Source organism: Choloepus didactylus, chromosome 1 (assembly GCF_015220235.1).
Source record: "Choloepus didactylus isolate mChoDid1 chromosome 1, mChoDid1.pri, whole genome shotgun sequence".
Taxonomy (NCBI): Eukaryota; Metazoa; Chordata; class Mammalia; order Pilosa; family Megalonychidae; genus Choloepus; species Choloepus didactylus.
The window spans coordinates 126,701,481-126,714,521 of NC_051307.1; the positions used below are offsets into that span (position 1 = coordinate 126,701,481).

Genomic DNA, 13,041 nt, shown 5'->3' on the forward strand with positions numbered 1-13,041 from the left:
CTGCTGGTAAGCTATATTCTGGATTCTGACTCTTTTTGAGTTTGCATATTCTAATTGTTTCAAATCAGTGAGATACTACAATATTTGTTTTTTTGTGTCTGCCTTATTTCACTCAACATAATGTCTTCAAGGCTAATCCATGTTGTCACATGTATCAGGACTTCATTCCTTTTTACAGCTGAATAATATTCCATTGAACATATATACCACACTTTATTTATCCATTCATTGGTTGATGGACACTTGGGTTGCTTCCATATTTTGGAATAATTGTGAATAATGCCACTATAAACATCAGTGTGAAAATATCTGAGTCCCTGCTTTCAATTCTTTTGGGTTTATACCTAGTAGTGGGATTGCCAGGTCATATGGTAGCTTTATACTTAGCTTTCTGAGGAAATGCCAAACTGTCTTCCACAGCAGCTACATCACTTTACATTGCCAGAAGCAATGATTGAGTGTTCCTATTTGTCTGCATCCTCTCCAACACTTGTTATTTTCTCTCTCTCTTTCTTTTTTTAATAGCAGCCATTCTAATGGGTGTGAAATGGTATTGCATTGCCATTTTGATTTGCATTTCCCTGGTGGCTAATAATTTTGAGCATCTTTTCTTGTACTTTCTGGCTATTTGTATTTCTTCTTTGGAGAGATATCTGTTCAAGTCTTTTCCCATTTTCAAATTGGGTTGTTTGTCTTGTGAAGTTGACGTTTATTTTTATATATTCGGGATATTAATCTTTTATTGGATATTGGATATGTGATTTCCAAGTATTTTCTCCCATTGTGTAGATTGTTGTTTTACAATCATGATAAGGTCCTTTGATGACAAAAAGTTTTTAATTTTGATGAGTTCCCGTTTATCTATTTTTTTCTTTTGTTGATTGTGCTTTGTGTGTAAAGTCTAAGGAACCATTGCCTAATAGAAGGTCTTAAAGATGCTTCCCTGTGTTTTCTTTTAGGAGTTTGATAGTTCTAGCTCTTACATTTAGGTATTTGATCCATTTTGCATAAATTTTTTGTATATGGTGTGAGGTAGGGGTCCTACTTTTTTTTCAAATGGAGATTCAGTTTTCCCAGCACCGTTTGCTCAGGAGACTATTCTTTCCCAATTAAATGGTCTTTGCCACCTTGTCAAAACTCAGTTGGCCATAAAAAAATGTGAGGATTGATTCCTGAGCTCTCAATTCTATTCCATTGTTCTATGTGTTTGTCTTTGTGCCAGTACCATGCTATTTTGATTATGGTGGCTTTGTAATAAGTTTTAAAATCAGGAAGTGTGAGTCCTCCAACTTCATTCTTCTGTTTCAAGATGGCTTTACCTATTTGGGGCTCCTTACCTTTCCATATAAATTTGATGATTGGATTTTTTTTTTTTTTCCTGCAAAGAAGGTTGTTGGAATTTTTTATTGTGATCTCATTGAATCTATAAATTTCTCTGGGTAGTAATGACATCTTAATGATAGTTAGCTTTCCAATCAATGAACATGGAATATCCTCCCATTTACTGAGGTCTTCTTTCATTTCTTTTATCAGTGTTTTATAGTTTTCTGTGCACAAGTCCTTTACATCCTTGGTTAGATTTATTCCTAGATCATTACATTTTTAACATTATTAATAAAACCATTTAATTGTCACTCATTCAGCAGCAATGGATTCCAATAGTGGAATGTTACAGGCTTACAAAAATACTGTGGAGGTTAGTTGTAGGCAATTTTAAATATAGGATATGCCGTCTATTGTTGACTGTTAAGTAAGATAATTTCTTTTCAGTTTTAGGAGGGAAGAATGGCATTAGTGTGGAAGTTGTATTTTGTTATATAGCAGTTATAAAGTTTTTTTTTTTTTTTTTAAGAAAGTTACTTCATTTCTCAAAATGTATCACCATGTAAGAGGTGAGAGTAGTTGTAAATAGAAATTTTAAATACTCTGTATAATTTCTAAGTTATATGAAATATTTGATTGCAACAAGTAAGTTCTTTGGGCTACAGGACAAAATTTGCATCACTGGAAACTATTTTAATCATGTGTCCACTATTTTACATAGTCTATTTATAGAGAAAATATGTCTGTAATGGAAAGAGTTTAAGAGATTATCTGATGAGGCTTTATTCAATCTGAGTAATGGTATATAGACTTTTATTTAAAATGAAAGCAATATGGTGAAATAAGTCTTAAAGTATTTTCACTCTTCAAAAAATTCATTCCAGGATGTTTCACAACCCTGGCTACACATTATAATCACCCAGAAAACTTGGTGATTATGCCAAGTGCATGAATCTCACTCCCAGAGAGTCTGATTTAATTGGTTTGGGCTTGGGCCCATACACTGTCAATTTTAAAGAGCTCCTACATATAATTCCATTGTGCAGCCAGGTTGAAAATCAACTAGCTAAACCAAGTGCTTCATTTAAAGCAGACATAATGAGGTGAGTGACTAATATAGTCTTGCTCATTTTGTAGCTTTCCTGTGGCAGGTGTCCCAGCTTACACATTTTCTGTACCCCTACTGCTGCCGTGCTTTCATCTGGCAGATTTCTCTTTGCCCTGTCCTCTCCACTGGGCAGACTGGGAGGAGAGGTAAAATGTGGAGCTGAGTTTTCCTCTGCATTATTTCTCATGAATTGCTGTTATAAAATTTGAGTGGAATAAGGGGTGGAAGAGTGGAAATTAAACCAGAGGCTGAAATAAAATTTTGTAGTCATTTCAAGATTTCATTACAAAATAAAGTTTTGCCTCCCTCCATTAGTCTAGCTCATTAAAGTTTTTGAGTGTGTAAGTAAATTTGGATTACCACTTACCAGCTAAGCAGAATAAAAATACCCTATTACTGAGATATCAGTAAGGAATTTTTGATAAACTAGTGTTTATTGATAAAGGTTTATAATGCAAAACCTTAAGATTATGAACAGTTTATTTATTTGTTTAAATTCATTTATTTACCTTTTTAAATGTGTGTTTTCAACAGCAGGAACTCCAAGTACAGATTTTGACAACATTGCTCATCCTGATGTTTGCTTTTCTGCCACTGAAGAAATAGAGGAAAGCAGCCTTTCTGAAAGAAATTTAAAAGAGAAAAGTGTAGATATAGAAAGTAATCAAAACTCTGATGATTCCAGCACTTCACTTAAAAGTAAGGATTCTTTGCCAAGTATAGATTTAGAAGAACCTTCCATTGAGGAGAAATTATCCCAAGACATCAAAGAATCCTTGGAATTTAATAATCTGTATGAGAGACCAAACTTAGAAGATACTAAAACTGCAGAGCCACCACTGGTAAATTTCTACTATGTTTATCATATAAAACTTTTATAAGAAGTTTCATAAGAGAATTTTATATTGACAAAATACATCTTAAAAGTTACGTTCTATTGAAGCTAAAATGTGCTCCCTTATTAACATGAGGTAATTCAAGTGTGACTCATATGAGAAAGGAAGTTAATGACTTACAGGACAAATTGCAATATGGTTATTGTCATTATAACAAGTAGTTTTCTAGGACAAGTAATACTTTAAGGCTCACAACATGAAACAGTAAAATAAATAATATTTCTACCACTTTACTATGAAATAGTCACTGATTCATTTGAAATATGTACAGGTATGTAGAAAGAACCAGTTTATGTGGCTTAATTTAAGTCTAGAGGGAAGCATGTAATCTTCTATCAGGAAGAGAGCTAATAAAAAATAGTGGAACATTTTTTTTTGTTTGTTTCTTCCTAGAGGAAAAAAAAAGGTAAAGTAGATGATTATTGCATTATTACAAAATTTATAAATTATGTTTAAATCTCTGTTCTGTACACCAAAAATCTTTAGTGATTATTAATAATAGATTCTTGGGAAATTGGGCCAATAAACATTTTCCTATTCCTTCAAAGTCGTTTTAAATAAATTTCCAAGGTGCCTAAATTGGAGCGGGAACAAAAAAGCAGAAAAAATACTTGAGCTGCTACTTTTACCTAGAGGATTGGATTTCTCACTTTGTGACAGGTCTTGTGCTTATGTGGGGTGAGAAATTGGAACTTAGACCTCTGCAAAAAGCTTGCATTCCTAAATGTCTACTAAGTCACTGAAAGAGTGTACTGGGAGAAGTGCCCACAGGCACAAGATGAAAGGAGACTGATTTCAGCTTATGATTTGGATTAGGTAAATAAAATACCTTATCTAAAAAATGAAAATCTTGATTTTGAGCTTTTAGCATAGGTTTGGACTTTGAATACACTCCTCACCAAGAATCTCCAAGTCTAGAAATTAACATTAATGTTAATCCGTGTCTATTGACACTCTAATACATATGCTGAAAGTAAATCTCAATGCCTTCTGGAAAGACATTCCTACAGTTTAGCAAATAATGGATTCCTCTCCCCAAAAAGACCCACTGCAGATGAGCTTAACCCCCATTCCCCAGAAGAAGAAACAGTTGATCATAGCAGAACAAACTACAACTGTAGAAGAGGGGGCACAATATTTAAGATTTTTGAAGGCAGCAAAAGGGAGTCATAAACATAAGAAAAGAATAAAATACTATTAATTCCTATATTTATAAAAGGTCAATCAAAAAGTTCTAATGTTCAAACTATAAACACTGAAATTATATTTAAATGTATAGTTTAAAACAGCATATTAAATACAAATGAAGAGAAAATTAGTAACCTGGAAGATAGATTTAAAGAAATTACCTATAGTTCAGCAAACATGCATATTGAGGCATTCCTCGTTTTATTGGACTTTGATTTATTGAGTTTTGCAGATTTGTCTTTTTTTTTCAAATTGAAGGTTTGAGGCAACTCTGTGTTGAGCAAGTCTATAGGTGCCATTTTTCCACAGCATATACTCACTTTGGGTCTCTGTATCACATTTTGGTTATTCTCTTAATATTAAAAACTTCATTATTATTACATCTGTTATGGTTATCTGTGATCAGTGATCTTTGATGTTACTATTGAAATTATTTTGGGTCACCACAAACCATGCCCATATAACATGGCAAATTTAATAGATAAATGTTGTGTGTGTTCTGACTGCTCCACCAGCCAGCTGTTCCTTGTCTCTCTTCCTCTCCTTGGGTCTCCATATTCCCTGAGACACAGCAATGTTGAAATTAGGCAAACTGATAACCCTACAATGGCCTCTAAGAGTTCAAATGAAAGGAAGAGTCACATGTCTTTCACTTTAAATCAAAAGGTAGAAATGATTAAGTTTACTGAGGGAGGTAGGTCAGAAGCCAAGATGGGCCAAAAGCTAAGCCTCTTGTGCTGTACAATTAGCCAGGTTGTGAATACAAAAGAAAAATTCTTGAGGGAAATTAAAAGTGCTACTCCAGTGAACACATGAACGATATGAAGGCAAAATAGCCTTATTGCTGTTGTGGAGAAAGTTTTAGTGGTCTGGATAGAAGATCAAACCAGCCACAACATTCCCTAAGCCAAAGTCTAATCCAGAGCAAGGCCCTAACTCTCTTGAATTCTGTGAAGGCTGAGAGAGGTGAGGAAGCTGCAGAAGAAAAGTTGGAAGCTAGCAGAGCTCGGTTCAAGAGGTTTAAGGAAAGAAACCTCTGTAACATAAAAGTGTAAGATGAAGCAACATATGCTGATGTGGAAGCTTCAACAAGTTTTCTGGAAGATCTAGCTAAAATAATTGATAAAGGGGGGTACACTGCACAACAGATTTTCAATGTAGATGAAACAGTCTTTAGGGAGAAGATGCCATCTAGGACTTTCATAGCTAAAGAGGAGAAGCCAATGTCTGGCTTTAAAACTTCAAAGGACAGGCTAGCTCTCTTGTTAGGGGCTAATGCAGCTGGTGATGTTAAGTTGAAGCCAGTACTCATTGACCATTCTGAAAATTCTAGGACCCTTAAAAATTATGCTAACTCTGCTGTGCCTGTGTTCTTTAAATGAAACAACAAAGCCTGGATGACAGCACATCTGTTTTCAACATGGTTTACTGAATATTTTACACCCACTATTGAGACCTACTGCCTGGAAAAAAGATCTTGTTCAAAATATTACTGCTCATTGGCAACACATCTGGTCATCCAAGAGCTCTGAAGGAGATGTGCAATGAGATGAATGTGGAGTGAGATGTGTTGTTTTCATGCCTGCTAACACCACATCCATTCTGCAGCCCATGGATCAAGGAGTATTTAAGAAATGTATTTAAGAAATACATTTCCTAATGTCATAGCTGCCATGGATAGTGATTCCTCTGATGGATCTGGGCAAAGCAAATTGAAAACCTTCTGGAAAGGATTCACCATTTGGTCAAGATATCAACATTAACAAGAGTTTGGAAAAAGTTGATTCCATCCCTCATGGAGAACTTTGAGGAGTTCAAGACTAAAGTGGAGGAAGTAACTGCAGATGTGGAAGTAGCAAGAGAACTAGAATTAGAAGTGGAGCCTGAAGATGTGGTTGAATTGCTGCAATCTCATGATAAACTTTAATGGATGAGTAGTTGCTTTCTTACGGCTGAGCAAAGAAATTGGTTTCTTGAGATGGAATCTACTCCTGATGAAGGTGCTATGAACATTGTTGAAATGACAACAAAGCATTTAGAATATTAAATAAACTTAGTTGATATAGTAGCAGCAGGGTTTGAGAGAATTGACTCCACTTTTGAAAGAAGTTCTATAGGTGAAATGCTATCAAACACATCTTGTGCTATAGAGAAATCTTTTGTCAAAGGAAAAGTCAATTAATGTGACAACCCATCCCAAACTTCAACAACCACCACTCTCTTCAGTCAGCAGCCATCAACATCGAGGCAAGATCTTCCACAAGCAAAAAGATTTATGACTCATTAAAGATTCAGATGATGGTTAGCATTTTTAGAAATACAGTATTTTTTAAAATCAAGGTAGGAACATTTTTTTTTTTTAGACATAATGCTATTGAACACTTAGTAGACTACAGGATAGTGTAATCATAACTTTTATATGCACTGGGAATCCAAAGATATTTATGTTACTCATTTATTGTGATATTCATTTCATTGTGATATTCACTTTAAATCCACAGTATGTCTGAAGTATGCCTGTATGAAATAGAGGCTGGAAAACATTGACAAAATACAACACTTCCAGAAAAGATAAATAAAAAGAAACCTACATTACAACATATTTGTGACATCACAAAAGTAGACAACTTAAAAGCAACCAGAGATAAAAGAACAATTGCAAAGAACAATTTTTAGACTAATAATAGAACTCTTATCTACATCAACAGATAGCCTCAATAGCAACACACAGGGGAACATCATCTTTAAAGTTAAATAGAACCGACTAACAATCTAGAAACTGAAGGCCAACAAAGCTATCACTCAAGATTGAGAATAAAATAATGAAATATTTAGACAAAACCTCAGGGAATTTAGCTCTTCAACCCTTCTTGAAAGAGCAGCTGGGGAAAATACTTCAGGAGGAAAAAGTGAATCCAGGAGAAGTAGGATGCAAAGTGGCAAATATGTTGGGTGCATTATAAAACAATTTCATAAAAATGAACAATTTGGGGACTATAAAAAACAAATTTGAATGAAAATAATATAAAACAATAACTTGTAAGACTGTTAAATTTGATTAGATTTAAAACTTGTGAGGCAACCTACATTGTAAAGAAGAAGGATGTAGGTCTTAAATTAACTGTATGTTTTCATCTAATACATATTAGAAACTTTGAGTAACAAAACACCAGAGATAGAATATGTGTTAACCCAGACCAGTAAAGGAAAAAAGGAATATAGAAAACTTGATTACATCTAAGTAGGAAAGGAAAGGATAGAAGAAGGAATGGTATGGTAAGTTATGGGTATGTGGTTCTCCATGGGTCTCTCATGTTTTGTACATCTTGTGAGCAGAGGCACTGGTTCACTTTGTTCCAAAGTATCTTTCCGAGGCTTGTTGTAGAGCAAACAGCCTTGAAAGACAGAGACTGTGTCTCTCTCCAGTGCAAAGGGCAGGTTTGTTACTGTCCAGTATAATTTCAGTGTTTCCCTCTGGGGCTAAGATCAGTCAAATGGTTTCCCTAAGCTCAGTGTTACTCTTATATAACAAAGCCCACTGCATGTGCAGGCATCATTTAGCCCTCTTCATGATACTTTATGGAAAGTAAATTCTGGAAATTGGAGCAAATGCTGATACTCTGGCTTACTGAAGTTTCTGTGAGTAATAAGGTCCTTTGCTCTGACCAAGTAGTCTCATAACTTCTGCCAGCATCCATGGAACTGAAGTAGGCTTGCAAGTAAGGTAAAATCTCAGTTCTTGACAGTAAGTGGAAAGCATAAAGTAGGCTGATAGAAATAATTCCAAGCATATCAGTAATTAGAATAAATATGAACAGATTAAATTATCTAATTTGCATTTAGGAACAGATTCCAAGTTTGTATACAAAAAAACAAAATCCATCTAAGCGTAACTTGCAATAAGTATATTTAAAACATTTTTAAAAAGTTTGAGAGTGAAGATAAGCACTAATTTAAAAAGAATAGTAAATAACTTTAAGGCAACAAAACATTGCCAGAGATAAAGGGGTTCATTATGTACGATAAAGCAATGATTTATGACAAAGGTATAAAAAAATATGTATTTGTATGTTCTTATCAATGTAGCTGCCAACTTATGAAGTGAAAATGGACAGAAATATATGGTATTATTGACAGATCCACTAACCCAATGGAATTTTTTAGTAGTAAAGATAGGGAAGATTTGAGCCACACAAATGAGCTTGTGAACCACCTACAGAACAATTAGAGAATGCATTTTTTTTTTCAAGAATACATGGAATATTTACAAAAATAAATTTCTACTGGGCTGCAAAGTAAGTCTCAACAATTACTGAAGAAATAATATCACACACTGTTTTCCAAACATAGTGCAATAGAAATAATAAACCAATAATAAAATGACTACAAAATTAAATATATTTCAAATAATTCTGGGTAAAGGAAGAAATAATAAAGAAAATCAGAAATATTTAAAACTGTATGTGAGCAAAAGTAACATGTAAAAATGTGTAGGATGGGAGGGTGACATCATCAACACAGTGATGTAAAAAGGTACTGAAAACTTCTCTCCAGAGATTCAACAACAACAAAAAAGACAATTCTGAATTATTGAAAACTCTGGAGGAGGATATAGACTGGAGTAAGACTCTACAAATGCTGAATTGAAGAAAGAGAAGAAATATCAGGTAAGAATTTTCCATGCCAGACCAGCTGGTCATCTAGCCTCCCCCTCACTTGGTCTCCATGTGGGAAAGGCACAGAAACAAAAGACGGGATCCCTCCCATGGGGGACACAGATTTTAAAACCTCACAGCAGTGAAAAATACCATAACTGTTTGAAGACCCAGTGGATGGCGGAGGACATTTCAAGGCCCAGATCAGTGAGGGACAAAAAGCCTGAGAAAATGAAGACAGGAACTCATTCCTAGACCTGTGTCTGAAGGCCCTTCCCCCAACCTCAAGAGAGAGCAGCCAGCAGCTGCTGTTTCCTTGCCTTGGAAACAGCTAGAGTGTTGGATTAGCTGAAGGCATACTTTGCCCCAGAGAGGTGGTAACTGCAGCCATTTCCTTGTCTTGGGATAGCGGGAGTGCTGACTTAGCTGGGGGGAGAGCTCTGCTGCAGATCGAGCTTCACTTCAAGCATGGAGGCATAGGGGTCCCAAGTTTTGGCCCAGCTGTGCTCTGTGCTCCAAGGCAGAACAGCCTTTGAGGATGACTAAGTTACTGAATAGCACCATCTGTTGGACAGTCTATTCACCCTGTACAGAAAGCCAGCCCTGTCTTGTCTGAGAAATAGGGAAGACCCAACTGTTAAAGCAGGACCCCAAAACAAACCCAGGTCTTAGCCAGTGGAAAACAGCACAACTGGAAGCCAGCAGATTTGTATTACCACACGCAGTGAACTTTCTGGGGTGCCCAGTGCCTATCTCCCACCCTGTGACAGGCCACAGTGGGCACCTGACATTGGGGAGAAGACTGGGGAGCAAAGCCAGTCTGAAACCTGGCCAGGGAGAGAAACAAAGAGAAGATAGAGATCAAAGTTAACCAACAAGAAAACCTTAAGGAAAAGGGAGAAAACCTCCAGAATAAACCAATCAAGAAAATTACATGCCAAGACAGCAGAAAATCACAAGCCACATCAGGAAATGGGAAGATATAGCCCAGTCAAAGGAAGAAACTAACATTTCAACTGAGATTCAGGAGTTGAAACAACTGATTATAGGTGTTCAAACAAATCTCTTAAACCAAATCAGTGAAGTGAGAGAGAATATGACAAAAGAGATAAAGGATACAAAGAAGACACTGAGTGACTGTAAGGAAGAATTTGTAAGCTTGAAAAAACATGTCAGAACTTATGGGAATGAAATGCACAATAGAAGAGATGAAAAAAACAATGGTGACATACAACAGCAGACTTGGAGAGGCAGAAGAAAGAATCAGTGAGATGGAGGACATCTGAAATCATGCACACAAAGGAAGAAATAGGGAAAAGAATGGAAAAATATAAGCACAGTCTCAGGGAACTGAGGGACAACATGAAGTGCATGAATATATGTGTTATAGATGTCCCAGAAGGAGAAGAAAAGGGAAAAGCTGTAGAAGGAATAATAGAGGAAATAATCAATGAAAATTTCCCAACTCATGAAAGACATAAAATTACAGGTCCAAGAAGCACAGTGTACCCCAAACAGAATTGATTCAGATATACCTACTCCAAGACACTTACTAATCAGATTTTGAAATGTCAGAAAGACAGAATTCTGAAAGCATCAAGAGAAAAGACATCCACCACATACAAAGGAAGCTTGATAAGGCTAAGTGCAGATCTCTCAGCAGAAACCATGGAGGTGAGAAGGCAGTGGTATGACATATTAAAGATACTAAAAGAGAAAAACTGCCAACCCCCAATCCTATATCCAACAAAACTGCCCTTCAAAAATGAGGGAGAGTTTAAAATATTTACAGATAAACAGACACTGAAAGAGTTCATGAACAGGAGCCCTCCTCTTCAGGAAATACTAAAGGGAGTGCTACAGACAGTAGGAAAAGAGGAGAGAAAGGTTTGGAGAAGAGAGTAGAAATGAAGATATCAGGAGACAGAGGGTAGGAGATTGGACATTTGATGTTGAAGGAGTATAGAATATTCTAAAGAATTGATTATGTAGGTCTAAAAATGGATAGCACAATACTGTGTGATGGTAGCACAATATTGTAAGTACACTGAAAAAAGATGACTGTGAATATGGTTGAAAGAGGAGGGTTAGGGGTCTGTATAACAACAGAAGGAATGATAGAAGATAAAGACTGGGGCTATATAACTTAGTGAAACTTAGAGTGGTCAATATGCGTGATTAAATGTACAAGTATAAGAATGTTTTTTCATGAAGGAGCAGCAAGAAAGAATGAAGTTATGAGGTATGTAATGAAGTGAATGGACCATGAAGACAGTAGGTTGAGTGAGATAAACCAGAAATGAAAAGGCAAATATTATAATGCCTCACTAATAGAGACAAATAACAATGTATAAACTCTGAGAATTGAATCCAGCAGCATGGGCTATAAGGAGGAGGCTTATATAAAGTTTCCTAGATTGTAAGGTCATACAGCAGGCACATTTATTCATGAGTCATAATAGTTATTTATAAATTTTGAGATTCTGAGTGGTTTGTGTTGACATGGTCAGTACCTGGAGCTTCAGCTGTCTGTGTGGCACCTGGGACTCAGAGCCAGAGTTAGGCAGTTGTGAGTGTCAGCATTGCCCCATGAATCAATTACTAAAAAGGCCAAAAAGGAGATTAGACTTCAATTGAAGAAATAAATGAAATGGACTTAATTAGGATTGGAGTAGATAAGACTAAAGGGTACAGTATGATACTAACCGTGTTTTAAAATTTTGACTTCTGTGTGGGACCAAAGGAAGAGATGGGTATATGGTGGAAAATCTGTATTTTCTTTAGCACTCTATATGATTTAACTTGTATGGTCAGTTTACTTAAATGCCATAATTACATGGAACCTTGACTAGGGAGTGAGACCTTGTTTGTACAGGTTAGTCTGAAGCCCTGATATGACCCAGAGTGATCTGGGTAGAGAAAAAAAGTATTTACAAAGCCCCCTTGAGGGACTGTGGAAAAATGTGGAAATATTAGAGTTTCCCAGCTGGGGAATTCCTGAAATTCTTGCAAGCATTGGGGACCAACAGCTTAGTAGGCCAAGCCTTCAATCTTGGGACTAGCCCTTACAAAGCTTGATAACACAAAAGAGAGGCTAGTCCTACTCATAATTGTGCCTAGGAGTCACCCCCAGAGGGCCTCTTTTGTTGCTCAGACGGGTCCTCTCTCTTTAAGCCAACCCAGCAGGTAAATTCACTGCCCTTACCCCTACCTGGGACATAACTCCCAGGGGTATAAATCTCCCTGACAATATGGAATGTGACCCCCAGAAATGAGCCTGGACCCTGTATCATGTGATTGAGAAAGCCTTTTGGACAAAAAGTGGGAGGAGAATTGAAACAAAGTAGTTTCAATGGCTGAGAGATTTCAAATGAAGTTGAGAGGTCATTCTGGAGGTGACTCTTATGCATTACATAAATATCCCTTTTCAGTTTTTAGTTTATTAGAATAGTTAGAAGGAAATATCTGAAATCATTGAATTGCAATCCAGTATCCTTGATTCTTGAAGGCAGTCATATAACTATATAGTTTATATGGTGTGACCGTGTGATTGTGATAACCTTGTGGCTCACGCTCCCTTTGCCCAGTGTATAGACAAATGAGCAGAAAAAATGGGGACAAAATGTAAATGAGTAATAGGGAGGAGGGGGATATGAGATGTTTTGAGTGTTCTTTTTACTTTTATTTTTATTCTTATTTTTAGTTTTTGGAATAATGAAAATGTTCAAAAATTGACTGTGGTGATGATTGCACAACTATATGATGATACCATGAAAAATTGTTTTACATTTTGGTTGATTGTATGGTATGAGAATATATTTCAATTAAAGAAAAGTAAATGAGGGGGAGAGGAGGGGTATGGGATGCTTTG

At 36.1% G+C, this 13,041-nt stretch overlaps 1 protein-coding gene across 4 annotated transcripts in view; it reads left to right on the forward strand.

Moving 5' to 3' along the window:
• ZBBX (zinc finger B-box domain containing) overlaps positions 1-13,041 on the forward strand; it is a 149,392-nt gene that overhangs the window by 93,872 nt on the left and 42,479 nt on the right. For 3 of the 4 annotated variants that reach the window (XM_037841377.1, XM_037841387.1, XM_037841396.1), the window contains one exon: positions 2,966-3,273. In XM_037841377.1, the coding sequence (XP_037697305.1) occupies positions 2,966-3,273 (308 nt within the window). The remainder of the gene's footprint in view (positions 1-2,965; positions 3,274-13,041) is intronic. The other variant, XM_037841383.1, reaches the window with a different exon arrangement.